Raw genomic sequence first — 27,440 nt, 5'->3', positions numbered from 1 at the left:
ACAATAGTATGTGTCCAAACTGCTCGGGAGCCATCTCCAGGCTCACCCTCACCTCCATCTTCTCTTCTCCATAGCTCTGAAGATCACCACATTGCTATCATTCGTTCATCCCGAGTAATAACACCAATAATTTTGGGATTTTGCCACCCTGACAGAAATACTGGGTTGTCTGCAATTATAGAGCGCCGCATTGGTCCCTGAAACTAATCAAATGAAAATTACTAGTATTATCGCCGATCCAACGTCCTCAGGTAACAAGGGGTCTGATCGCTAGGTTACAGCTGCTCTACCTCATGAACGCGGGGGTGGGTTCTCGGGCTTTCTGCTACCGAGGGTGATCAATTAGGGATTTCCCAGAGTCAAGATGTAGTTGCTCGTGTTGGTGGGTTAGTATTGGTTATAAAGTACGTAGCCTGCTGTTTTGCTCAAGCCTAGCGTACATGCGTTGTCAAAATGGTTTCACTCCTCAATTTAACTGGCGTCCATACTCTTATCCTTTGGCTAATCCTGGAACTTTCGGGAGTTTCCGAAGCATGCTGGGGAAATATCACCTGCAGTGGTCCATTGTAACCGTCTTTCCCTGGTCCGTGAGAGAAGAATAATTTTTCTCCTTCGTCCCGTGCCGTTTTCCCCAAGAGAGTTCTCAACGTAGACAATGGCTTTCGGTCAAACTACCCCAGCCACCACCAATTGAAGTTCAACGGTTCTCTAGTCATATATGACTTTGGACAGTTGGTTGGAGGATTGGTCACTATCAATTTTACGGCTAAGGGAGATGGCTCCATTGGTCTGAGCTTCACTGAAGCCAAGAATTTTACCGGGTTTATCTCGGATGAGTCTAATGGGGGCTCGACTCCTGATGGCGCGCTCTTATTTGAAGTATCATCTCAGTCCCCGACAAAAGGGAGCTACTCAGCCCCTATTGAAAAGCTTAGCGGAGGATTCCGATACCTGAGTGTATTCACCCTCACCAATTCCACAAATTTCGAAGCAACTATAGAGTCGGCAGAGGTCAACATTTCTTTTCAGCCTTCATGGCCAAATCTCAGAGCATATGGGGGCTATTTTCACTCAAGCGACAATTTACTGAATCGGATCTGGTATGCAAGTGTGTATACACTGCAGTCCAATAACATCCCACCAAGTACAGGACGTGTTTGGCCTGCGCCTGATAACACATGGTCAAATGATGCATATTTAGGTCCCGGTTCCTCTGTCTTGGTGGATGGAAGAACATACTAGTACCGAAGTATTTGGTATTTTGCTAGAATCCATGAATTTTACCTAGGTACGGAATCTATTTATTTAAATAGAGTTTTTTTTCCCTCAAGATCCTGCCAAGTCAGATCACAGTTTCATCATTGATCCCAAATCAGTTCTTGCTAGCCTTATCAATGCCCTTCCACGTCACCTGCATGGCTTCGCCTTCTACCACAGTTTTCTCGGTCTTTAGTTGAATGTTTCCCATATCAGCAAATGGTATAGGTTGCAATGTATACTTTGGTGGATCAAGCAGGTAAATCACAGGCACTGAGAGATTTTTCAACACCAAAACGCATATGTGCACGAGCTGGGGCCATGCAATTGTAGTAATTGTATGCATGAAACAGTCTTCCTTTGCTGTTGCTGATATAGATGAGCAAAATATCGAGGAAGTGAGAAAAGTGAGTAGAATGACGCTGTAAAAGATGCCGTTTTCCCACAGGTCACGATGCAGTCTCATGCACAGAGATAATTCTGTGCTGTGATTAAATGAGTTCTCGCTGCTGCCGGTAATAAATGAGCCTTTTGGCTTTTTTGAGACAAGGTAGAATCTCAGTATGGCGTAGACATTTGCTATTTAACATTTGTTAGTTTTATTATTCACACGGAAAGGAGTGTTCAACTCACATCCTGCTAGCCACTTGTTCTCTAGAAATGCAAATGGTGCGCTTCGATGGCCGGTGAAAGCGACTTGCAAGAACTCGTATACCCAGGTCAAAATCACTTGACCTAAGGAAAGGATAAATTGCAGAGCTACCATTTTTGGCGATGATGTGGGAACGAGTTTCTGTCCGCAAAGCAATAGAATAGGCACAACGGCAAATCCCAGGAGACATCCAAACTCCTCAAACACGATACCAAATCCGTTTCGAGCGATTGAAGATCTCAACTGGGAAGATAAAGACTGGCTTCTTGAAGAAAGCATTGCAGGAATCTGCTGGGCGTGGCCGATGTTCCACCGTTTTCTTTGAGCAATATGACCGGCAAGAGAAGCAGGAACCTGACCGAATTGCAAGGCCTCATCCACTTGGAAGGTTTTGTAGTCCATACCGCGTAGCAACAAAGATAGCTGCCAATCCTCCGAAAATGAATATGTCGGGTAAAGACCCACATCCACGATCGATTGTCGTCTAAAGACTGCGCCAGATCCCGAATCAATAGCAATTCCAAGGGTGTCCAATTTGGCATTTTGACAAGTATAAAAATGCCCTCGTGATTGGGAGAGTGGATCTCCATTTGGAAGATTGTAGAAATATTGACGAGTAGACACAAGAGCCGCTTCTGGATCGAGGAGTAAGTGAGGCAGTGTGGCTCTTAAAAACTCCCTCGTTGGTATAGAATCGGCATCTAGAACCGCACAGAATTCAGGTTGGAAGTCTTGTTGTAGAGACGTTAAAGCATAGTTGAGATTTCCAGATTTGGCAAAAACTTGTCCAGACTGTCTTCCGCGAGAGTTATAGGAAAGATGTGGCCATTTTTTCTGTAGTTCCAATATTGTCTTTTCCAACAATTGCGATTGGCCATCATCAAGCACGAGAACTCTGAAATGGGACATTGGATAGTCTAAAGAACAGGCCGCTTGTACTGTCTGTAGGATCACATCAACATCTTCGCCGCAGCATGGTAGAAGAACATCTACACGAGGCAGATTTTCATTTCCCTGAAGGCGTAGTCGTTTTCTTGGAAGACTCTCTGGGTTCTTGGTGGCCGAAACAGTCAATGACTGTTCTTTTCGAGCCAAATCTTTACCCACAATTTGAATTAGAACTAAACCCACAATTCCCTTTCGATTCATCTCTACTTACGAATGAAGAAGGTTTCGAGGAGAAAGAAGGTCCACATTTGCCAAGTCTTCTCCGAGGTTGATAATATCGAAAGCAAGCGTATGACGAGGTAGACATAACCCACAGACTTTGCTGATTGAGCTACATGGCGAAGAAGTTTGCGATATCTTTGACCCGATACGATCTGCGGATCTTGAGGGAGCTCGACTATAGTTCCAGTAGTTCCGCCAAGCATGGCGTCTGATAGAAGATTTATCAAGAAACACCAGCACAAACTAGAGGAGAATCCAGGGAATTATTATGGCATTTATCAATTCCCCCCCATCGGACTAAAATCGATTCATTCTCTTAGGAAAGGGGTATATTAGCGGTGTGTTTTGTGCGTTTAGGCGTTATTTGGGCTGCTCTGGCCAAGCCACTGTGGGTTATGGGCCGGAACGAACCCAATGCTCAAATCCGCCGTTTGCCGGTTGGCGAGAGAACCAGTTCTTCATCGCTTCTATCACAAGTATGAATTCGGCTGCTCATTGGCTAGATTAAGTACGCTAGTTGGATTCATTTAAGCACAACTTCACCCTCATATCGATGCCAAACTGCCACAAATTAGTAATTATTTTCTCGTCAATGGGGTACTGATATTCTGACCGTAGATCAATTGTTGATCAATCAAAACAATGCAATTAAGAACGATCTTTGATCCCCTTGGCAGTCTCATCATATTCTGTTTTCACAAATACCAAAGATGAACCACTATCTCCTTAGGTTGAGGAGGGGTGGTTTTTGTGCCCATGGTTCACGCCCTAAGCTAGTTCCCAAGTCATAAAAAGGCTAGCCGTTCCGGGTGGGACGGGATAAGACTAAAAAAAGACTTGGGATTGAAACATCTACACGTGTACGGACTAGTAGACTTCCTGTTAGCGCTAGTAGCACTATCTACGTACTAACTACTAGGCACGTTACAACGTGGCCCAAGAGATTCAGATTGGAGTGAAAAATCTCTTTTGAGGCCAATGCCTCGAGCATCACTGTCCCAAGTGGGCGAACGGATTTGGGCACTGGCAGACTTTGCAGAAGAGTACCTAGGTATAGAAATGGAAGGTTTGAGATTCAAAGCGTTTAATTGAGACAATATAAGATCACGGTGGACAAAAGAAATATCTTGGTCTGAGTCACCCTGGACCACAGACTATATAGTAGTCTACCAAGGCAATTAAATTGCTATTTTCACACGCAAACAGGGCAATGATTGATAGTACATTCAAACAACAACACCTATCCAGGCTCGGAAATACCCAAAACTTAGATAGCTGTCTTTAATTCGCAATTGGAAGGGGGAATTTAGGACAAGTTGCGAGACATGTCGTTACGGATACGCTGGTAGTCAAGGATACCCTCGATGCTGCCGACGGCACTCATAGCAACGTCCTGGTCCCATAGCTTGCGGGTGGCAAAGTCCATAATATCCTTCTCGGTAATCTGGCCAACGATGCGCTCGATATCTTCGGCGCTGAGGCGGCGGCCAGTGGTGATGATCTGGCGACCAATGTCCTCGGCAACGGCGGTGGTGCCGTCCAGGGACAGGAGGATGGAGGCCTTCAGCTGGGCCTTGGCACGCTCAACCTCGGCGGAGGTGACGTTGTTGCACAGACGAGACCACTCGCGGAGGGTGAAGTGGATCAGGTCATCGAGGTTGGTCAGGTTCTCGGAAACGAGGTAGATACCCCAGAGACTGGATAATGTTAGTACAACACACAACGACATCTATGAATTTGCGAAGAGACTTACCCAGTGTCGCTGTAGCTGGTGGAGAAGCTCATGAAGCTGTTAGCAAGGTGGTGGTGGCTGACTTGAGAGCTGAGCTTGCTTCCGAGGAAGGGAGACTGGCCCATGGCGCGGTCCCAGTTACCGATGATGGCCTGGGCGACCAGAGCAGTGAAGTAGTCGTCGTCCTTCCAGCTGACACCCTCAACAGCGAGAGCGATGTGGGCGGAGGGAATGGTGTCGTCACGGAGACGGACCTCAGAGCCAATGAACTCGGGGGTGCGCTTCATCTCAGCGGTGAGAGCGGCGGCGGCGGAGGTAGGGGGCTTGCTGGGGAGACCACCGAAGTGCTCCTCGGCGAGGCGGACGAGCTGCTCATGGGGGGATACCACCAGCACCAACAAGGACCATACGGTCAGCGGTGTAGTTGGTCTGGATGTAGTCGGTCAAGTTCTCCCGGGTGATGGTCTGGATGTTCTCCTTGGGGCCGAGGATGGTGCGACCGAGGGGCTGGCCCTGGTAAGCGGTGGCGTGAAGGTGGTCGAAGACGACCTCCTCGAGCTGCTTGTCAACCTCCTCCTGCTCGCGCAGGATGACGTCGCGCTCACGCTCAATGGCGGAAGACTCAAGCTTGGAGTTCTGGAGGATATCGGAGAGGATGTCGACGGCCTTGGGAACATCGGCGTTGAAAGACTTGGCGTAGTAGACGGTGTTCTCGCGCTGCACGGATTATTAGCGTGTTTCTGGGATATAGGGTGATGCGTTGGGTTTTCCGGTCGTACCGAGGTGTAGGCGTTCAGGTGAGCACCCATGTTCTCGATCTCAAGCTCCAGCTGGTGCTGGGAGCGCTTGTTGGTACCCTATCGAATCGATTCCGGTTAGATGTTATTTCGCTTTGATCGGGGCTTTCTGTGGGGGTCGGACCTTGAAGGCAAGGTGCTCAAGGAAGTGGGCGGTTCCGTTGGTCTTGTCAGTCTCTGACCGGCTACCGGAATCAATCCACACGCCGACGGTGGAAGTCTGAGCCCACGGGGAGTGGTCGGTGGCGATCTAGAAGAGATTAGCAAGAGTGCGACGCAATTGAAAGGTTTGGCGAGGCGTACGGTGAAGCCATTGGAGAGGGTGGTGGACTGAGTGGTGGAAGGCAGAGCAACCGGCGAGGCGAAACCGCGCTTCACGGGCTGGATGGACTTGAGAGCCGCACGGCTCTTAAGAGCCTGGTTCAGGTTGAATGCCAAACGGCGGGAAGCCATTGCGGACGTGGTAGAGTGGATAGGAGGGGGTAGGGGGATGGAGAAAAGAGCTGGCGTCGCCCTGAGGTTGGACTTTCGGAAGGCTCAGATTATTCACCCAATCCACCAACCAATCACATCGCTCACATTTCAAGCAGGCCTCTTCCATCCCGACAACTTCCTTGGCCCAGTCCCTTCCCACGAGACAACACTACACTATGACATACATGCACTACATTTGGTGGAATTAACTTGGATACAAACTAACATAGCATTTATAGACTTGTCTCTCGCAATAACTATCGACAGATTATATACTTCGTTGGCATACCCGCCGCTCTCCTCATCCACAACCGATCCATCCCGATTCCCGAGACCTTCATGAAATCTGCCTCAATCATACAAACTTACTCGCAAACTGCTGGATATTTTCAAGCATGGAAATATCTGCCGAAAATCCAAGCTTATAAGCACGCTCATTCGAAAATTGAGGTGTCCAAGACTGCACGATCTTATCTGTGGCAGCATCGTACTTCTCCTCGACCAACGCCCGGCGCTCCTTACCACCGACCTGCTCCAATGCGTCTAACATCTCCTGCACACTGACCTTCAAACCGGGCAGATTCACGGAACGCGACTCTCCGAATTCTTCCTTCGGAACGGTGCGCGCATGCATCAAGTTTTTGATAATGGTATGCGGCGAGCAAATCCACATCTCGGTCTCTTTACCCACAGGTAGGATGGCCTTCTTGCCGTGGAAGGGTTCGCGGATAATATCACTGGCAAAGCTGCTGGCGGCCTGGGTAGGCTTACCAGCTCGGACAGTCACTGTGGGCAGGCGCACGCTGCGTCCATCGATGAACCCACGTCGCGAGTAGTCGGTCACGAGGGTCTCGATAATGAGCTTCTGCGATCCGTAGGAAGAGGACGGCACCGGCGGGAAGTTGTTCTCGTTAATCAGGAAACCGGGTGGTGCTGGGCCGTAGACTGCCAGTGAAGAGGTAAAGACTACCTTCACTCCAGGCTGGGTTGTGCGTAGTCGGTCTAGGATGTATCGTGAAGAGTCGAGATTGACTTTGATGCCGAGCTCAAAGTTGGCCTCGGCGCCACTAGACATGATGCCGTGTAAGAGGTATACAGTTTCGTATTTGCGAGAGGCGCTGATTAACTCATCAACCTCCTGGGGCGAGGTCAAATCGGCACGAACACAAGTCAGTCGGCTGGCATTCTCCTTAGCCGCCTCTGGAACCTCGGGCTCAACGACATCAGTGATGGTCACCGTCGTGGAAGATGGAGTGCTAGCAAGAAGGCCTGCTGCCAATTCCTGGCCAACGTAGCCGCCTGCACCAGTGATGAGAATCGACATATTGGGTGAGGCAATGGTTGAGTATCAGGCTTATGAGGATGGATAAGAAGTAAATAATACGATAGAATCAATTGAAATAGGAAGATATTGAGATATTCCAATCGCGCAGCACGGGGGCGTTCCGATGTCCTTATATAGTCATCGTCCTGGACCCCGCGGGGTTGCGGCGAAGTCTCCCCCCACGCACCCTCGCAGGGCAGTCGCCCAATTCAACCCATGATGGAACCTAGTACTAGTAGTAATTACTATACGTCGTAAATCACACTATGTCCCGGGAGAGACTATTGGTTTTGAATGGATTTCCAATTCGGTTTATCGCGATACCCTACAAGAGCATGCTCAAGAGTACCTACACAAAGACTAACTAATAGGCCGATCTTAGCGATCTCAAAGTCAGTTTGCAAACACTTATTGCTTGACATTGTAGATACAATGAATGGAGTCCCCCACGCACATATTCCGAGTCTTTTGCAATGGCTATTGAAACTCGGTGAGAAATCCGACTGCCGAACCACTGGCCTGGGCAACTCGGAACGCGGGGCAACTCCGATAAGTGCCCCGGAAAACAGTTGCTAGGAGAGTGGAAAAGAAGTTTTAGATCGGATATCTAGGTAAAACATTCTCATATTCTTGTTATTTCGGTAATTCTTTTTCTTCTATTTTCTCTAATCTTTTTTTGGAACTGAACAAAAAGATCAAGGTAATGTTGAAGTTGTTTGAAATCGATAACTAAGTAAAACTCCAGCTCCAGCCTTACTACCCCCCATGCAATGTGCTCCTCCGTTTCTATATGCCTCTTCATTTGCCGCAGAAAATACTTTGTGATGGGTGACTGCATTCCTGGCAGGCAAATCGGCAACGTCTTTTTGAAAATAACTCTTTCGTCTGGGAGCTTGCAGAGGTCCAAGAACAGCCTTTAAAAAACTGCCAATTGCCGAGCATCGGCCAAAGCATCGTGGTTGAAGCCCACAAAGACGGGACCTCCAAAGAGCTAGTGTAGATAAGATAAGCAGGCTCGTTGGAAACGGATGACTTCTGAAGAATTGGTGTCCAATATACTTCTTCAAATTGGCTCTAAACTCTTGGTAGAGCAAACCGATCTTGTCGTTTTCCGGGAGGTTGTAGGTGGCTTTTTTTTATCGAGCCACTGTCTCAGGCAATGGACGTCGAAAGGCCAAGATCCCCAAGCAACGAATACTTCTTGGAAACTATCTCTACAGGTCTTTCCGTAAAACTCTTTGAAGTCAGATATGCCAATTTGATAACGCCGATGGCAGCGAGTCGAAGATTCCAGGTCAATATGGAGCAAGTCGGAAGCGGCGTTTTCACCCGATTCCCCTCTCTCTAGGATACTATCCATGGGACCAAGATGAGAAGAATCGACACGCATTCGGAGGGAATTCCTCTTCGCGCTCAGGATATTCACAGGGGAAATTCTTGACCAAACCTTGAAAGATGGACAAATCTGGACATTTGTCGCGACGTTATCTCGCCTGCCGCATATATTTCTACATCCGGTGTATTCACAAAGGAAAGTCTCTCCAAGATGTGCATAATCGACATGTCGTTTGAGATGATCTTTTCTGCTATACGTTTCTTTACATGGATCATAAGGGCAAGCATATCTCATTTGATCCATACCCGTCATGTTGATGGAGGTATCACAGGCGAGCAACCAGAGCGATATGAAAAGGACTAGGGCAAACTAGATACAAGAATTCAGATCAGAATAATCACTCATGCCTCGGGGGATTGGGCAGCAGGAAAGTACCGATAACTCTGTAGATGATTTTGGGAGGAGAGGGCGGGGGTCAATTCTTACCAGACCGAATAACCAAACCAAGAAAACGTGAGGCCAGTGGTGATGGAGGTGAGAGCTTGAGGGAACTCAGCTGCAGACGATAGGACAGCCAGGGGGGGTAGTGAAGACAAGAAAAAGAGATATGGAGAGCAAAAGAGGATGTGGATGGGAAGAGTAAAAGGGCAAGAGCGAGAAAGAGGGCCGTCAACACGGTCATCTTCATTCGCTGGCAGTCACTATTGAGACGTCTGTTGTAAATCCTCTTTAGGCTCCTTCCCAAAAAAGAAGATTCGAGAAAATTTCTTGACAAAAGTTCAAAAGTCCCAATAGTCCGAGTTCAGTCTCATTGTTGAACACTCTTCGTAGGCGTCCATACATAGGTAGATGCCATTCAGCTAGGGCACCAGCGCCATAATTATAGACAATAGTAACAACTATCAGGGTTATTACAGATATCTAGGCAGTAAGAAAGGGCGATATTGCAGGTATCCAATTCCTCTGTAGGCCGAGTCTATTAAGAAACCTGAAGCTTCCAGCCCCATTATTTAGTACATCATACCCAGTCCCACCTCCTATGCCTTCTCCCATATGCTTAACTAGTAGTAGCAACCCTATATAAAGGTACTAGTGCTTATGCACCATGAAGATCCACAGAAAAAGCACGATCATGTAATTAGTAGGCAATATGTGATACTTAGTAGCTAGTAACGGTGTCCCGACTGTCTCTCTCCCTCTCCGTTTCGGAGAGAGAGAGATAGTATTGCTAGTGCCTCGTCATTTAAAATCACGATTATTACCTCCAGCTTCTAAACACCTCAGTTGTTACACAGCAGACTTTAAAGGGCCTCATAGCCATTACGAAGACACCATCATTTCAATGTGTGCATTTTTCCCAGAGTGAGACCTAAATTTTGTGACACAAGCAATCGTACATGGACAGAGAAAACCAGTCACAAGTGAAAAGAACAGTGGATACATCGCGGAACACGAGACGCCTGGGGGAAAAGTGAAATGGAACAAATAAAGAAAAGACATGACAAAAGATTAAACCCCCGTTTATGAGGAGCGAGTGTAGACACCACCGACGATACAGTGATCACGCTCGAAGGGCTCAAGAGTCAGCTGCTCCTTGGGCTTAACCTTCTCCTCACGCATCTTCTGGACCTCACGGGAGAAGACAACATCAGCGGCAGCGGTACTGTCGATACAGCTGGCCTTGATGGAGATCAGAACACCACCCTGATCCTTGAGGAACATGTGGGAGTTGAGGCCAACGATACGAGCTTGGTCTATTTATTGAGTTAGCACGCGAAATCACGTTAAAGAATGGAATCAACGAACCAGGTTGAGCCACATCAGCGAAAATGACGTCTACCATGGGAACAAGCATTCTGTATCTCAGGGGGTGACGGGCATCCTCAACAATGGGGATGACGTTGGTGCGGTGAGTAGCCATGCCAATCAGGTCACGGCCGGAACGGTGAGAGAACTCAACGGCATAGACATTACCGGTGGGACCGACAATATCAGCAACGTGAGAGACGGAGGTACCACTGGCACCACCAATGTAAAGGACCTTCATTCCAGGCTTGATGTAGATGTTGTCCAGACCACCCAGGATACCGGCAGCCAACTTGGAACGGAAGGGGTTCCACACACGGTACTCAATCTTGGTGACAGCACCATCTTGGTCTTTTTCGGGACTTTCAACGCTAATCCGCTTCTCACCATAGACGGCCTCGCCAGGAGTCAGGTTCTTGGTGACGAGCAGATCCTCCTTACCACCGCGGGCAACGAAGACACCAGCGTGACGGTGGGGCTCCTGTGAAGAGAAAAAGTTGGTCAGTAACTGCCTCTCTCTCCGAGTCCATTGTTCCCCATGTACTTACAATGACGACCTTAGCGCCTCCCCGGGCACCTGCAGCACCTCCACGAGGAGCACCACGGCCACGAGGAGCACCTCTACCACGGCCGCCGCCACGGCCACCACCGCGGTCTCCAAATCCACCGCGTCCGCCGCCGCGGCCACCACCACGGCCGCCGAATCCACCGCGTCCGCCACGATCACCACCGCCGAAACCACCTTTAAAATTGAGATCAGGATCAGCAAACTGGATATTTCTGGAATTGAAACACGGACAAGATCTGCAGTGGTCATTGAGCTGGTATAACAGCCAGCTGTGTACCCTCATGCAGACTGCCTGTATAGTCGGAAAGATTGATGAACATACCACGGCTACCACCGCGTCCACCACCGCGTCCACCACCGAAGCCGCCTCTTCCTCGAGGTTCAAAGCCCATGATGTGAAGTTTTGGGTTGAAGTTGGTTGAAAAAGTCGAAAAGATTGGGAATTGAGCTACTGAATGCTCAATCCGGGTGCGAAGGAAATTTGTGAGAGAACGGTCTCGAAAAGAGTGTTGACTCGAAGGGTGATAGGTGACGATATGATCGAAGTCACTTAATGAAGCAGCTTGTGCAGAGTTGACCGATGGTTCTCTGTTGCGTGCGGGTCAAGGCCGTTGCTGCTGGTTGCTACGGTCGAGATTTTTTTGCGCCTGCTGGATCTTTCAGAAAATCAGAACGGCGCTAGTCGAAACGCGGTTAGTGCGCTCTGGGTGGAGATTTTAAAGTCACGTGTCGAGTCACGTGTCTACGATGAGCCCTGCGGGAAAGCAAAGTGCCCGGAAAGAGAGAAAAAACAGTGATGCGAAGGGTATTGTTGTTAGATTCGATATTATACTCCATTACTAACGCCATGGTCTGCCTTTGAGCAGGTTAAAATATATAAACAGAAGAAAGCAAATGGACCAGCCTGATGTTTCCTCAAAAGGTCGTATCCACCCATCCACCGGTGATCTATGTACAGAAGAGCGAAGCCCAGCAAGGTCCATAACTAATTTCCAAAGAAGTAATAGTTCGCAGAGTATTTCATCTGGAATTGTGCCGGTTGTCCCTCGCAAGTGTCCGGAGGAGAGCCGGAAGCAGTGTCGACACGGTAGACTGCCTTGTACTTGCCCACAGTGCCTGTGGTAGTTGTGAGATACAGCCAAGCGACAGCACCGTATGTGCCCTTTGTGGCAGTACTCGGGGCGTCAATTGAGCCGCCCTTCTTGGTCATCGCAATCCCAAGTTGCTCGCCTCCAGCAATGTTAAGGTTGAACTCCGGGGTTGTCGCATCGTAGAAGAAGTGGTGGCCTATCAAGTCGACATTGGCTGGAAGCTGGATTTTGGCCCGAGGGAATGAAGATACGTCCAACGGAACAGAGCTGTTCCAGATGAGGTTTGGAATCAGCTCCAGTAGGTCGGGGAAGTTGGCTGCCATGCAGGTGGCATTGTAGAGGTTCGCAACTGCACCCGCTGCGGCAGGAGTACTCTTGGATGTGCTATCTGCGCAAGTATAGTTCTAGTCGAGTGTCAGCGGATCAACTCTTTGATACAATGATATATCAAGCGTTTCATACCTGTGTACCCCGTCCAATAGCTACATACATTGGACTCAGCCCATCAGGTGCAGTGAGTCCTGAAGCATAGGATGGCAATGTAATCTTGGACGCATCGCAGCCCACCGGGGTCCTACTGTGTCTCAGGCGGTTGATGTGCTGACTAACTTTGGAATAGTAGTCTAGAAGCCCCTCGGAGAAATCGTATGCATCGTCGAAGAAGTTTGTTGGGGCGGCAGTCGAGACCGCCACCAGAGAGAGAAGGGTTGGTAGAAAACGCATGGTGGTTGATGTTCGATGGCGGGGTTGTAGAGGAAGTGTGGAGTGGTGGGAGATCGACTCGGAGATTTGTTTTTGAGATCTTCAAGAGCAAGGAAATGAAGAAGAACAATAAGAAGAAAGAAAATGAAATACAAACAAGCCTTTCAGCAGCACCTGGCTGTTGACAAGACCAAGCAAGAGGGAGGGAGGTTGGGATTAGAGGAAAGGAATGGACGGGAAGGGATCTGACATGAGGATGATCAACCCGGCCAGGGAGGCTGGATACATATAGAACTGGCGTTGATTGTAATATTGATCGTATTTGCAACACATCGTCAAAATAGTAACACCCTAGTCTAACTCGAAACAAGGGACAAAAATAAAAAGCGATCGATGCACAACTGCAGGTACTAACAGGGATAGGTGCTTAACCGGACACCCTCATTGGTGGCAGATCGCGCCCAGGGCTGACGCCCCCATCCTCTACGACTTGCGATTCGTTGTATCTCCCAAACAACTTTGGCTAAATTGAGAGAGCAACGCGCTAAGTCAAACAGCGGGCTTGTGACTGGGCGGCAAGGTTGAAGGAGCTCACCCGGTGAGCCGGGAGACCAATGTGAAGTCCATCTGGGGAATTCTCCGTATGGGCTATTAATAAATGTATCTCCTTGGGAGCAATTTACGATGTGTGATGAGCGGTTAGATGTGCATTGTGATTGCCCTAGTGGGTTAGTGTGCAGAAAGTCCATTCGAGGGTATCTCCTCGTCTGACCGAAGGCGGTTGGAGAGATCTGGCTTGGCCTTCAATAGACATATAATTGGAGGAGGCTGGAGCAGTATTCGTCGCAGATTTCGATATTAGCGTGCTCTTTATTTGGGCAGCCCTCCATCTTGCAATCTTGCACAACCGTATTATCAGAGAGGCGGGTAACCATTGCGGGGGGGCTGGTTGTAAAATGGCAGCCCCCTCCACACTTTGTGGCTTGACCCCCTCTTCCCTCATCTGGTTCATGTTACAGTTTGGGCGCGTAGTAGTTGAACGCCATCTTACACTGTCTAACCTCTATAATTAAGGCTACCCCGATACTTACCTATCTTTGTCGATTTTAATATGACCCACTATTGGCCACTCAACTCATCACGGCTTCTTTAACCGACCAAGATATGAATCCGCGGAGTTGCACGGAAAACATTGCCATTGAGGATGTAAGTAGGAAACCTTCTTTGGTTCCATCTTGCCGCCAGAATGGATCATTTTGTGGATCTACTCATAGACATCGAGCATTCCAAGATTTCTTCATACCAACTACCCGCCTGGTTGGACCAATTTAGATGGTAGTGTGCAGAAACAGCAGCATGATGTCAGGTACTAGCACCTCTCTCCAAGGTAATCCAGGGCTGCTTAAGTGCAATTTCCCTTATCTCCGGCCCTCCCATGGACAGCTTCAAAGCCCTAGAGGTTGATAGCATCCAGCCGTTCGGGACTATACTACAAATAGGTATATGCTCCGGCAGGATTTACCTTGTTGCAGAAGCTTACCGAGTACACAACCCATGACTTAAGATATCTCACGCATGCAGGGATAAAAGTTATTCTTGAAACCCCAATTGACTATTCACACTATCCCACAAAAGAAGCCCCCGAAATAGAACATGCAGAGCTAGTAAGTGGGCCTATCACTGCCGATGGGGGCTCGCTCATTCCCCCCCAAAAAAACGCCGAAGGTTGATGATCAGTCATTGTAGAAACACAGGAGGAAAAGAAGAAACGGAAAATTAATGACTCCGGAGCGCTCGCTATTCAAGATCAAACATGGGTGTGTCACTCGGACCCCAAGGAAGGTAGGAACATCAACATCAATTACAACCATAGCAATCACCAGACCACCTTTAAGGGCAACTCGCCTGCTTAGGTGAAACCCTCCTGCTGCCAATCGTCACCATGCAGTTGACCACTGCTTCCAGAGCCGGTTCCACCCCCACTGTTGCTGTATGCTGCTGCTGCAGCGCCACCGAGGGCGCTCATGGCGCTGTGCTTTTCAATCTCGGTGGTGCTCATTTTGTAGAGCACCACGAAGAGCAGAAAGTGAAGAGCGAAGCAATAACCTGCGAACAGATTTCGGCTGGTTCGGTTGGCCAGAATTATGCGGGTAAGTGAGAACACTATTCTTTCGGGAAGATTCATACGCTTGTATGCACGCGTTGACTCGCGGCCGCGGAATGCAGCGAAGGGGGAGATCCGTGCCTCATAGGCAGATTGGTATCTATCGAGTGACAGTCCCGATGGTGTGTCGGAAGAGGTATACACGGATGTCGAGCTGGGTGCATTTGCATATGATGACGCAGAGGTAGCTGCCCCCTGACCTCGGCTGTATGTCGACACATAACGAGTCTTCTCGTAAAGACCGAGATTGTCCTTTTGAAGGGATGCAATCTCCTGCCGAAGAGACTTGACGGTGGAGTATGTCTTGGACAGCTCTTCTTCAAGCTCGGAATTCTTTTTCTTGAATCGGTCACGTTGAGCTTGGATCATGGGCAAAAGACCCGAACCACCTCCCACAGCCTCGCCTGCACGAATAGCATCCATAGTGTTGGCGGAAGCCGCACTCTGATCAAATCCGGATATGATAGATGAAGTGGGAGAAGTAGCACCACGTCGAGACGAATGCGGGTATCTAGAAGCATAGGTGCCGGCAACGGACATTGCGCCAGAAGGGAAGGTGTTGGCTGCCTCCTGCTGCACCTGAAGAAGATCATTCTCTAATGTACTAGATAGACCCCGAGACTTCTCCAGTTCTGCTTTCGTCGTCGAAAGCTCGCCACGAAGAGACTCCAGTTGGCCTTGCAAGTCACGGCTCGACACACGTAGTACCGCCAGGTCATCGGTCAACTTCTTGTTACGAGCAAGCAAAAGCTGCTCCAACGAATTCTTCTCTTTCGATTTTGTAGCGTTGCCGTTGGTACTTTCTGTGCCCTCCGCTGGCACCTCACCAGTTTCCTCATCATCACCGGCCGTAAACTCTATTGATTTGATCATCTCTAGCTCGCGACGAATGTCATCATAGTCTGCAACCTTCTCGAGGCGTGAGCGCAGCTCATTTCTCTCGGCAGTAGACTTTGTGGCATTTCTCTCAGCTTGAAGGACCTTGGCCTCCCAAGAGTGCCGTGTCGAGTCCTTATCATAGCGCGCGGCATCCAATTTGCGAAGTAAAGACGAGTTCTCTGACTGCAGACGCTGGTATTCGGGATCGTCTTGCAAAGTCGCTTGATCGGGATTCGAGTGTGACACAGACTGGGCTAGCTCCAGTCGCAATTGCTCATTTCGAGCCTCCACGTCGGCTAGGCGCAAGCTTGTTTTCTCCAGATCAGAAGAAACGAGTTCAAGCTCCGCGGCGGTAGCACCGCTTCGAGCCTCCTCGTTTTCCTCATTTCCACCCAGACGTTGAGAAACTTCGTAGCTCGCTTTGAGCTCCTTGATCAATCGCTCTTGGTTCTCCACCTTCTCTTCCAAGCTTTTCTCCTTTGCGGCCCAATTGTTTGTCTTTTCTGCTAAGACAGCTTCCCAGGATGATTCGATCTCCTTGGCTCTTGCCTCTTGGTTCTCTTCAAGCTTCTTTCTGGCGGCACGCTCTTCCTGGAGACGCTTCTCGGTCTCCTCCTGCTGCCTTGTGAGACGTTCAACAGAAGATTGTAATTGATCGCGTTCCGAGGTCAGCTTGGGCACGGTGTCTTCTGACAAGACCAGGGAATCAACGGAGGCTTCGAGGAGTGGGTACGGATCCGGGGCCTCCGATAAGGAAGAGTATAGTTGGAGGAACGATGACGAGGACGTTTTGCCCTGGTTTGTGAGGAGATCAATAAATGATTGATATGCTTTCAATAGTGCCTTGTGCTCTGCGATTTTTGCTTCATCGTCCAGTTTCTTAAAGTCCTTGGTCTTCTGAGCCAGGTCCTTTCTTTGTACGAGGGCATCCCGCTGGTGCTCGACGATATCTGAGGCGGTGGAATCAAGTTTCGCGATCGTACTAGCCAAGTCAATTCCTAAATATGACCAGTCAGTAGTGGCCTTATAGAGGAAGTGCAGAGCGTATTCGGGGGTCAGAGGGTGGCTTTACCTCGCCATGCTGCAATGGCGCGTTGGAACTTGTTTGTCTCCTCGGAGAGTTTCGTGTTGACTGGTTCTGACTGGTTTTGGTCCTGGGCTGCAAGACCCTCTGTGATGGCGAAGGAGTCCATAGTCCGTCAACTCACAAGTCAGCGCGGTTCACCCCACACCTGATCGCAACTAGAGGATGTTCCTTTCAAGGCGGAGCGGAGGCCGATCTGGACACGCGGCGTGCGGGCCGAGTATTCTTCCGTAAGTATGAGGCTCACAATCAAGCAGAATATAGAAGCACAAAACCAATTTTAAATACGATAAAATCAATAATTAATCAGAGCTATCTAAAGAAAAATTCAAATTGAATCACCAGCAAATAATAGGGTATTTATTGCAGTGTTTTTTTTTTACCTTTGTTGGCTTTCAGGCCAGGTGTTCTGACCGTTTTGTTTGTTCCGAGGCTGCCCCTGAAGCTCTGGCCCCCATCGGGCTGACCGCCTTCAGCTATCATGGGCCCAGCCTCCATTGGCACCTGCGGGGAGAACTCCAAGCCTAGCCATCATGGCTTCTGATGACGGACTTGGACCTCGAAAGAGGCGTAGGGTCGGTCCTTCAGGGACTCAGCCTTATGTCCTGCGGTCTCTCTTCGATAATGTGCCCCTGACGACCGAGGGCACCTCCGACGTTTACATCACTTGCGTCGAGTATTGGGGTAAGCTATGGCCGCGAGTCTATTCCGCTATCACCGCAAGAATCTGTTCGCTAATATAATAACTGCAGATGAGAACTTGTACATCGGAACCTCTGCGGCAGAAATCTTGCATTTTGTTAGCCTTCCACCAGCTTCCGACGATTCCAACGAACCTACATTCATCTTAGCTTCGAGGTTGCCTATACCATTCCAAACTATCCCCTCCGACCCAGATCAACAAGGCGTCAGACAAATCTTGATACTCTCCTCGGTCAACAAAGCTTGTGTTCTCTGCAATGGATCGGTTACATTTTACATGTTGCCCGAGCTCAGCCCGGCGTTCGGGAACACCAAGGTCCATCATTGCAGTTGGATTGGTGGACTGGACCTAAACAGAGATGATGCTTTAGGGGATAACCCCGTAATTATGATTGCGGTACAGGATCGGATCATGCTGGTTCAGATTGGAGATGAGGCGCGGCGCATCAAGAGCATCAAGTTTCCAGGTTGTCTGGTAGCTGCGCGCAGAGGTACAATTGCCTGCGCTGCTGATCCTCACTCATATTCTCTCCTCGAGGTAGAGTACCAGCAGAAGATTCCTCTCTTCCCAATATCTTCTTCAAATGAAGTCTTTGAGTCTGGTCGAGTGGAGGAGATCACACAGACACCGACCCCTCTAAAACGATCGCCTTCCTCATCCTACCCCAATTCACCTCCCGCAGACTCACAATCGCATGGAAGAAGCAGCAGTTTGAATACATTTGTGGGAATGCTGCAACCGCATGCACAGACTCCCCGCCACGAGAGATCACCTTCCGGAACACCAGATCCATTCACATCTACGGGAACACCACGACGGTCGAGCTCTGAAGAGCGCCAGGAGGATGGCCCCAAACAGAATGACGCAGGAAACTCAGGAAGTGATCAGCAATCAACATCCCCGGATAGCGTGAAGCCACTGCCTCCTTTGCCGAAACAGCCCGTCTCAAAACAACTCCAGCCTCACGTAGTGTCACCGACCCCGTCGGAGTTTCTTCTCGTGACTGGAACAGAAGAATCAGAGCCGGGTGTTGGTATATTTGTTGACATGGACGGCGAGGTTGTGCGAGGTACCATTAACTTCCACCGGTATCCGAAGTCTGTTGTCATTGATGCCGGCGAGGACGATCAAGCTCTTCAGCCAAGCGAAGATGCCAGGGAAGAATTTGTTCTTGCTCTCATTGATATCAAGGACGACGGGGCAAACCGTACCCAGTTAGAAATCCAGCGATGGGACGATGATCCAGTGGAGCTTGAACGGCACAAGAGGTGGATGGAGATTCCTTCCTCTACAGAGACTGAATCATCTCCTGTTGGATTTCAACACACTCTCAGTGCCAGTCGCTTGGAGCTAGATGAAGTGGGGAACCTCCTACGCATGAGCCGATTTAAGAACCCTGCACTGCCACCACATGTGTCCATGGCAGATTCCAGAACACAGGCCTCAATCGAACAGCTACAAAGGGAAAAAGAGCTCTTCGAATCACAAGAAATGACAGATTCGGATGCTTCCAAAAGGGGGGAAACTGGGGCAGCCCGGGACTGGGAAACCCAGCGAAACGAAGATGAAGCAAAATTCGCACATCGGCTTGGAAAGCTTCAAAGCAGTTTGATTTTGTGGTCTGGTTCTCAAATTTGGCGACTCGTTAAGAACCCTTTGGTCATTCAACTCGAGGGTATTCTGCAAAATGCACAGCAAACTGATTCTAGCGGGCACACGCTTTTGCAAAGAGGTGCGGTTATTGATTTAGTATTTTCTATACAAGATGCAGAGCCTAAAAATGAGTCCGAGTTCATTGGTTTGGGGTATGTCAAACAGAAAGCGAGCCTGATGTTGTATGGGGATCTGCTTTCCATGCACCCAGACCACCGTGGAGATGCAGTGATACAGAACACCGAACATGCAATTTTGGCTGGCAACTTGGACCCGCGTCTGGCATTGCTTTTTATCCCCCTTCTCAGATGCGAAGTTCTCCAAGGCCCGCAGGGTATTTGGATACACGCTGGTCTCGCAACAGTCACAGAACAATATTTGGAGCTGGTTGCAAATACCAATGACCAATCAGTTGGACCCGCAGCCGTGCACAGTCCCGTTTTGAATATGGTCAAGCGGTTCCTTTTCTCGTGGCAACAGAAGAGAGGTTACGGCAGCATCACCGATGAGACTTATGTTCTTGATAGCACTGATGCTGCCCTCTTGCACCTTCTTCTCGAACAAGATGCTCACATTGATCCAGAGCAGCGAGCATCCTCACGAATCCGCTCGGAACTCAACAAGCTAGTTGACGGCTGGAAGGGCAATTTTGACCGTGCAGTGGCACTTCTAGAGCAATACCAGCGACTTTATATACTGAGTCGCTTATACCAGAGCCAAAAGAAGTCCCGCAATGTTCTCAAGACATGGCGCAGAATTATTGATGGGGAGAAAGATGCTGGCGGCGAACTCACTGGCGCTAGCAGTGAGAAGCAGATGCGGAAGTACCTGGTGAAGATCAAAGATGTGCAGCTAGTGGAGGAGTATGGATCCTGGCTTGCAGGACGAAACCCCAGTCTGGGCATCCAAGTCTTTGCAGACAACTCCAGTAGGGTGCAGCTGGAGCCAATCGACGTGATTGCGCTACTAAAAGAGCGCGCTCCCAACGCTGTTCAATTCTATCTGGAGTATCTCGTCTTTACCAAACATGTGAGTTACCTCGTGCACGCCTCTACCGCGGTAATCAACTAACCCAGAACACCAGCAAACCCAATACGCCAATGACCTCATCTCATATTACCTCGACGAGGTGCTTTCAGTCCTCGAGTCTGATCCTGCCGCGCGAGCTTCTCTCTCCGACTCCTACTCTACGTATCGAGCAATGCGTCCTCCTAAGCCTACCTATCTGAACTTCATCACGGCCAACACCCCCAAAGAGTCGTGGTGGCAGTCTCGACTGCGCCTGCTACAGATACTAAGCGGCACCTCAGGCACACAGTTTTCATCTACTGCCCTCCCATCCGGGATCACTTACTCGATTCCTGCCGTCCTGGAACGCATCGAGCCCTTCCAAAATGAGCTTGTCTCAGAAAGCATTATCCTGGATGGCCTGCAGGGCCACCACCGCGCTGCTCTACGTCTCCTCACTCACGGGCTAGGTGACTATGACTCTGCAGTCCGATACTGTCTTTTCGGCGGCCCTCGCAGCTCCACATCTTCTGGCGGCGCCCAACCCGAACTTGCAGACCATGCCCAACAATCGACCCTGTTCCGTCACCTCCTCGACGAATTCCTTCAAATACAAGATCAGACTGACCGTATCGAAAGAACAAGCGATCTCCTTGCCCGCTTCGCTGGCTGGTTCGACGTCTGTGAAGTCCTAGAACTCGTTCCCGAGGACTGGAGCGTGGACATCCTGGGCGGCTTCTTCGTCCACGTCTTCCGCATGCTCGTCTCCGAGACCCGCGAAGTTCGCATTGAGCGTGCACTCAGTGCCGGACTCAATTTACGGACCGGCGTTGAATACACGGATAGCATGGAGAAGGCTGGGGCGTGGATCGAAGACGGGGATGGACTGCGGCGTATCAAGGACCGCGGACCCCAAACACAGCCTGATGATGCAACCGCGGGCGATGATGGTGACTTTGGTGAAGTAGTGGGCCCGCTCGCGTCTGGGGAAATCGACCAGGCGATCGTGCGAGATTAAGGGGGTGGCGTTTGTACATACAGGCTTTTAATTCTTTTTCGTATTCGCGTGGCGGCGTTGGATCTTCTATGATACCTCTACAAATTCACGATATGCATTTGGGTCAGTTTTTGGATTCTTATCTGCATCTATTATGAGTACCTAGTGTATTTGCTCTCCGGTCTTCATGTAGTAGCTTTGTGGCCCTTTCAGTAAAGCTACCTACTATTCGGCCTTTGAAAATTGCTGGATCCTAGAAGTTTAATGTGTTGACAACCTTAGAAGTAGTATTATGTTTAGCATAGGTATCTCTGATAGTATACCTACTAGTACACTACTAATCATGACATACTAGGCATTCTCACATCACATGAACCGAAGATCCTGTCTATCACTTGAGCATGGGTTTTATTTTTGTTTTGATGAGAAACAATGATCATCCTATTTGAGGTGGCAGAATAACCCATCTGCCGTATGACGCAATGCGTCAAGGTGGGAGAGAGAAAATAATGTAGAAAAAGAGAGCAAAAAAAAAAGAGGCATCGCATAGCATTCATTCCCTTCGTAGCCCCCAAGGAGCAGGAGTATCACCGGTCAGTGCCGAAAAGTAGAAAACCGGGTTTATCAGAGCTAGTTGTGGCCCTCTGCATCGGGGCCGAAAACTCCACCGGGCCGATTCGCACTTCAAGCTGTTCCCTCTTTTGTCAAGCAGACGACCCGCTAGACATTCTAGAGGGAGAGAAGAGCGGAAGACCCGGGCTAAACAGCTGAAAGAGGAGAGAGAGAGAGAGAAGATTACTCTTCAGGCTGCACGAACGGGTTGGGGATCTCCTCGCTTCCATCAGCAGGCGAGATCAGGACGATGAGAGTACCACGGGCAACAATGAGGCCCAGGGAGCGGGTGGTCTGGTTGCCCTCATCATCTGAAAGAGTTAGTATTGGACAAATAAAAGTTTAAAGGAGGGGTAAGTACCACGCATGGACTCCTTGACATCGTCGAGGACGAGGTTCATAAGCTGGTCGAAGCCCTTGAGGGTTCCGGTGACTGTGGGGCGCAGTTAGTATATGTGGTATAAACAGTTTATATGAATTCAAGATGAGAATGAAGAGAAGGAAAAGAAGAGAAAAGGAAGGAAAAAACAAAGGATTAAATTACTCACCCTCACGGCCGCCATTGAATTTGACCTGAACCTCCTTGTCCATATACTTGCCCAAGTCGAGGATGTTTTCCTTCTTGGGCTTTTCTTGGGCACCGCCACCACCGCCACTTTTCTGCTGTTGCTGTTGGCGCCCACCACCCCGACCGCCGCCGCGGCCGCCTCGGAATGAACCTCGTTCAGACATTTAGGGAATCTGAATAAGCAAGAAAAAAAGGGGGGGGAGGTGGAGATAGCGAGTAGGCAATTCACGAAGGTGCAGTAAGCGGTAACCCTAGGCTTCCAGGCGCACGTACCGTGGGCAGATGGAAGGGGCACGTATGAGGGATTTTCGGGCGGTGAGGGACGACAGTGGAAGAGTGGAGGAAGAGGTCCGCCCGGCGGAGAGCGGGACTCCCCCCTAACAAGGCTACATTCTCCGTATTCACAGACTCCTGTGTACATATCAGGCACCCGTCAAAAAAGGGGTCGCCAATCTCCACTGGAGAGGCTTGTTTCTGAGCTAATTCAACCGGTCGGTACGATAGGGACGCGTCATAGCCTCTTATGATCTGAGTTTCAGTTTAGCCCTTGGATCCAGTGAGCAATAAAGAACCAAAAAAGAGTAGCCTAGACAGTACCCAAGGTAAATGATCCCTCCCCAGCGGAGTAGCGGAGTTCCGCCAGTCCCAGTCTTCCGCCCTGCCCTGCCCTCAGCGCCTCTGCCCCCAACCTAATCACGTTTTCTTCTCCCTTCCCTCTCCTGTCTCACTCCCATCCTCTGCGCTTGACATCTGTCATCCCATCTTTATGGCCCGTCGCCATCGTTCGCTCTTCTAGCGGTCCTTGCCGTCCCGCGCATTAGCTACTCTCGGCCATTCGCCTTCCACGCCCGCATATCACAGCATATCACACCACCCTCCCAAGACTCCCTCCAGTCTACACCTAGCCTCTTGTCCCTCAACTCCCCTCAAACTCCCATTATGGAGTCCCGACCTCCATCCGAGCCGTCTAATAAACGGCCGCGGTCTCCGACCGCCGACCAGTCGCAACAATCCAAGATCCAAAAGACCCAAGCGAATCATCTGCAGATCAATTATCTTGCGCGCCAATATCCCGATAACCTCCCACTCGTCTCGGTCGACGACAATATGCCCGCCATTGTCCACCTACTCGGCGAGTATGACGGCGTCTTGCATCGGCACGAGAGCATCGCGGGCAATCTCGGCGCATGCCCGCTGGGTCCGATCCTGATCAAGCGTTTTGAGCGCTTGTTCGATGGTCCTCCGCGCGTCAGCAAGTCGCATGGTGGAAAAGATAGCCCTACCGTGACTTGGTTAGATGTCGTCGAGTTCGCGAAGAACAAGCCGGATCAATTTCTCCTGGAAAACCGCAATGGCGTGCGCGTCTGCCAATTCTATACAAAGCAGTGTCGCGTGGAGATCAGCGAGGAGGACTATGTACTGGTTGCCTCTGGTATGCCCCAGAAGATGATCCCCCCCGCAGCCGATCATCGAGGATGAAGAGAAAGAGCTGGGTGCGCTGGAGATTTTGGAGAAGAATCTACAGTCTATTATTCAGGCTGCCGATCAAGGTATGCAAACAGGTCTACACATTTCACATTTTATGCAGGGATTCTGACTTCATTGCAGTGTCGGCTCGAGCCCGTCAGCTGAGCTACCGTTTGAAGAATCGCCGCACTGCCATCATGAGTCGTCGGAAAAACGATGCCTCGCTACATTTACAGTCGCAGTCCCAATCGCAGTCCCAATCTCAATCCCAATCACAAGCTCGCGTGCCCAATGAGACTTGGCGCGACTCCAATGGCCACAACTCAGCTAATGGCAATGCTCACGCCTCGCCGTCCGGCTTCGTAGCCGTCAATACGACCCGTCACGAAGCCGAACCGGCCGAGGACAATCCTTCCCCTTCCCAATTTATCTTCTCACATGGAACCACCGACAACGTGACAATCATCAATGGCACTTCAATCAAAGGCGCCTCGCCTACCACGCGAACTGAACTGATGAAGAAATTCTTCACCACGGCTGACCGACAGGCTCGCGGCTTCGAAGATGCCTCTACTCCCGTCAATTCTCAGACGCCTCGACCACAACCACAATCATCAGACCCGGCCGATTACAGTTTATACAATAATGCTTCCTCTACCCCGGTGGCCATTCCAAGCACACCATCTTCATTGCTTCCACCACCCAAAACAACACCTCAAGAGAAAGATGACGGAGGTCCATACAAACTGGAGATGGTAGCTCGCATGGAGGATCTGCAGCGTGGTGAGCGAGTCTCGCCACCATGCGATCGATGTCGCCGGCTTCACATGGACTGTTTGAAGAATTTGACTGCCTGCGTGGGCTGTACCAAGAAACATGCCAAGTGTTCGTGGAGAGACGTTCAAGAGGGCGAAATACGAGCCGCCAACTGGACCCTAACCACTCCTCGTGAACCTCGCGAGCCCCGTGAAGAAATCGAGGAAGGCCGTTTGTCGTCCATGCCTCCTCACAGCCTGACCTCTCCCCCGAAATACCCGGTCTCTGCCGAACGTGAACACGAACGTCACACCGAGTCCCCCGCTGGTCTGAGCTATTCCCATAGCCGTCGAGAGTCTGCGCCAGGTGCTCCTCATATCGGACCCGGCTCGGGGGCATCAATTGGACTACCCTCATCTGAAAAGTCTCCTCGCAGGGCTGTTAGCGAGACCGAGAACAGTGGCCGCTTACAGCAACCTGGCAACTCTCGACGTGCCGATGACGAAGACCCAGATGCCAACCAGCGATTGATGCAGGCCATTCTCGACACAGTTGATCATCATGCTCGAGTCGCGGCTGCAGTTCAGGAAAAGGAGCGTGGTGCGGGGGCCGAGCGAGGAGGCGAACCGGTTGGTGAGCGTGTTGAACGGACTGTCGAGCGCCCAGCGGAGAATCCCAGCTTCAACCATCATGATCGCGATGCGGATCGAAGCCGGGAGCATGACCGTGACCGTGATCGTGAACGGGAACGGGAACGGGAGCGATGGATGTTACAAACCTAGAATGGTCTGACTGCATTGACTGCGGTGGCTGACTTTCTTGAAGTGTACATATTAGGAGTGGTTTCTTTTCTTTCTTTTCTCTGTCTCATTGGCTGTATAGTTGCGAGCGATTGGCGAAAGGGTCGGCTGGAAAGTCTTGTTTGAGCGTATATACTATATCCATGATTTGATGTCCTTTACAAACGAACTTTGTGCTTTCTTTTCCCTCCGTACCCCGGTTTACGAATTACTCCGGATTTGGCTCGGATATAACCTTGAAATGATCCCATCGGATATACATCACCCGTCACCCCTCAGTGCCAATGCTTATAAGATGCTGACCAATGTCAGGAATTGATTCCGGGTGGGTCGCGGGGGAGCGGTTATATTCTCATCCATGCTGTAGATGTAGTGTGGTATGTCAGAAATACTATCAGCTATAGGTAGAAGGACTACAAGGAATGGGAGATTCTCAGTGTGAATGTGAGTGTAAGTGTAAGTGTAAATGTAAGACTCGTATACATCAAGCGCCGTAGTAATTCCGCCGCGCTGAGTGGGCGGAAACTGCGGGGTCCCGCCTTAAATTTGGATCCGGTGGGAGCTCCAACTTGGACTCACCCCACCATCTTATCCCGTCGGCAATGCCGGGCATACGCAAGTCCCGGAGCTGCTGGGCATATTACAAAAAGACGAGCTCTTCGGGGATCCCATTTTCACATTTCTGATCTGATCTGAACTACTTTGATCTGAACGCACCACACTACCCATACCTCCCCCACACCACCCGCCATCACAATCACAACCAAATCACAACCGCAACCATGGACCCCTCCCTCGTCAAGATCCCACCAATGAAAGACCTAACAGCAGACAACATCACCGAAAATGTAATCACAATCAACTCGCTCTGCGAAGACGCGCGGATGAAATACGTCCTCGAGCGCCTGGTCACACACCTGCACGACTTCGCCCGCGAAACCCGGCTCAGCAGCGACGAATGGATGACAGGCCTCCGCTTCCTGACAGAAGTAGGCCAGATCTGCACCGACGTCCGGCAAGAATTCATCCTGCTGTCCGACGTGCTGGGCCTCTCGCTGCTGGTCGACAGCATCGATCACCCCAAACCGCCCGGGTCAACCGAGGGCACCGTGCTGGGGCCCTTCCACACGCATGACGCGGAGGAAATGCCCTCCGGCGAGTCCATGTCGCACGATCCGAAGGGCGAGCCGCTGCTGGTTGTGTGCACGCTGCGTGATACGGAAGGGAAGCCGATTGAGGGCGTGAAGATTGATATTTGGGAGACGGATTCTTCGGGCCATTATGATGTGCAGTATGCTGGGCGGGAGGAGCCTGATGGGCGGTGCGTGATGCGCTCGGATAAGGAGGGGTTGTTCTGGTTTAGGGCTATTACGCCTGTGCCTTATCCTATTCCGCATGATGGGCCTGTTGGGAGGTTGTTGAAGAAGTTGCATCGCCATCCGTATCGCCCTTCGCATATGCATTTCATGTTTGAGAAGGAGGGCTATGATCATTTGATTACGTATGTTCTCGCTCCGATTCTTCAATGGTGTACTTGGGAACTTGGGCTAACAAAAAGGATGCAGTGCTCTCTACCTCCGCAATGACCCTTATGAGACCTCGGACGCTGTCTTCGGCGTGAAGGATTCTCTAACCGTTGATATTGGCAAGGTTGGCCCTGAACTTTCGAAGAAATATGGCGTCCCTGAGGGCCAGGCCCTTTTGACTTACGACTTTGTTCTTGTTTCCGACGCCGAGACCAGTGAGTTGCGCGCGCACAATTCTAAGGTGGCGCTGGATAAGCTCGGCCGGAAGGTCAAGATCGTCAATGGTCTGCCAATTCCCGATCTGGACTAAGTAT

General features: G+C 50.2%; 10 protein-coding genes across 10 annotated transcripts; 3 read left to right on the top strand and 7 right to left on the bottom strand.

The window, feature by feature from the left end:
* Window positions 1-1,372: 1,372 nt before the first annotated feature.
* On the bottom strand, window positions 1,373-3,282 carry N7533_009381 (glycosyltransferase family 2 protein; the record flags this gene model as incomplete). Its single annotated transcript, XM_057106031.1, has 3 exons — window positions 1,373-1,836; window positions 1,891-3,006; window positions 3,069-3,282. 3 exons carry the CDS (start codon window positions 3,280-3,282, stop codon window positions 1,373-1,375), a joined length of 1,794 nt encoding a protein of 597 aa, XP_056957480.1.
* Window positions 3,283-4,385: 1,103 nt separating this feature from the next.
* Window positions 4,386-6,061, bottom strand: N7533_009380 (mitochondrial processing peptidase; the record flags this gene model as incomplete). Its single annotated transcript, XM_057106030.1, has 6 exons — window positions 4,386-4,776; window positions 4,833-5,158; window positions 5,217-5,522; window positions 5,591-5,668; window positions 5,733-5,858; window positions 5,912-6,061. 6 exons carry the CDS (start codon window positions 6,059-6,061, stop codon window positions 4,386-4,388), a joined length of 1,377 nt encoding a protein of 458 aa, XP_056957479.1.
* A 376-nt stretch (window positions 6,062-6,437) lies between these two features.
* Window positions 6,438-7,406, bottom strand: N7533_009379 (SDR family oxidoreductase; the record flags this gene model as incomplete). The annotated part of the gene is made up of 1 exon (XM_057106029.1): window positions 6,438-7,406. One exon carries the CDS (start codon window positions 7,404-7,406, stop codon window positions 6,438-6,440), a length of 969 nt encoding a protein of 322 aa, XP_056957478.1.
* A 2,857-nt stretch (window positions 7,407-10,263) lies between these two features.
* N7533_009378 (rRNA 2'-O-methyltransferase fibrillarin family protein) lies at window positions 10,264-11,508 on the bottom strand (the record flags this gene model as incomplete). The annotated part of the gene is made up of 4 exons (XM_057106028.1): window positions 10,264-10,496; window positions 10,549-11,029; window positions 11,097-11,290; window positions 11,439-11,508. The coding sequence occupies 4 exons, from the start codon at window positions 11,506-11,508 to the stop codon at window positions 10,264-10,266; spliced, it is 978 nt and encodes a 325-aa protein (XP_056957477.1).
* Window positions 11,509-12,101: 593 nt separating this feature from the next.
* Window positions 12,102-12,930, bottom strand: N7533_009377 (uncharacterized protein; the record flags this gene model as incomplete). Its single annotated transcript, XM_057106027.1, has 2 exons — window positions 12,102-12,611; window positions 12,670-12,930. 2 exons carry the CDS (start codon window positions 12,928-12,930, stop codon window positions 12,102-12,104), a joined length of 771 nt encoding a protein of 256 aa, XP_056957476.1.
* A 1,888-nt stretch (window positions 12,931-14,818) lies between these two features.
* Window positions 14,819-17,145, bottom strand: N7533_009376 (CCAAT displacement transcription factor COY1; the record flags this gene model as incomplete). The annotated part of the gene is made up of 2 exons (XM_057106026.1): window positions 14,819-16,950; window positions 17,025-17,145. 2 exons carry the CDS (start codon window positions 17,143-17,145, stop codon window positions 14,819-14,821), a joined length of 2,253 nt encoding a protein of 750 aa, XP_056957475.1.
* Window positions 17,146-17,569: 424 nt separating this feature from the next.
* N7533_009375 (uncharacterized protein) lies at window positions 17,570-21,418 on the top strand (the record flags this gene model as incomplete). The annotated part of the gene is made up of 3 exons (XM_057106025.1): window positions 17,570-17,720; window positions 17,789-20,421; window positions 20,477-21,418. The coding sequence occupies 3 exons, from the start codon at window positions 17,570-17,572 to the stop codon at window positions 21,416-21,418; spliced, it is 3,726 nt and encodes a 1,241-aa protein (XP_056957474.1).
* Window positions 21,419-22,192: 774 nt separating this feature from the next.
* N7533_009374 (U6 snRNA-associated Sm-like protein LSm7) lies at window positions 22,193-22,741 on the bottom strand (the record flags this gene model as incomplete). The annotated part of the gene is made up of 3 exons (XM_057106024.1): window positions 22,193-22,320; window positions 22,371-22,442; window positions 22,558-22,741. 3 exons carry the CDS (start codon window positions 22,739-22,741, stop codon window positions 22,193-22,195), a joined length of 384 nt encoding a protein of 127 aa, XP_056957473.1.
* Window positions 22,742-23,516: 775 nt separating this feature from the next.
* N7533_009373 (Zn(II)2Cys6 transcription factor domain-containing protein) lies at window positions 23,517-25,582 on the top strand (the record flags this gene model as incomplete). The annotated part of the gene is made up of 3 exons (XM_057106023.1): window positions 23,517-23,993; window positions 24,040-24,127; window positions 24,186-25,582. 3 exons carry the CDS (start codon window positions 23,517-23,519, stop codon window positions 25,580-25,582), a joined length of 1,962 nt encoding a protein of 653 aa, XP_056957472.1.
* Window positions 25,583-26,382: 800 nt separating this feature from the next.
* Window positions 26,383-27,436, top strand: N7533_009372 (intradiol ring-cleavage dioxygenase; the record flags this gene model as incomplete). Its single annotated transcript, XM_057106022.1, has 2 exons — window positions 26,383-27,101; window positions 27,166-27,436. 2 exons carry the CDS (start codon window positions 26,383-26,385, stop codon window positions 27,434-27,436), a joined length of 990 nt encoding a protein of 329 aa, XP_056957471.1.
* Window positions 27,437-27,440: the final 4 nt, after the last annotated feature.

This window comes from Penicillium manginii (genome assembly GCF_028828005.1).
Source record: "Penicillium manginii strain IBT 31320 chromosome Unknown utg000006l:1.0-4164085.0:1.0-4166146.0, whole genome shotgun sequence".
Taxonomy (NCBI): domain Eukaryota; kingdom Fungi; phylum Ascomycota; class Eurotiomycetes; order Eurotiales; family Aspergillaceae; genus Penicillium; species Penicillium manginii.
The sequence above is the reverse complement of the archived record's forward strand: the minus strand, read 5'-3'. Positions and strand labels throughout refer to the sequence as shown.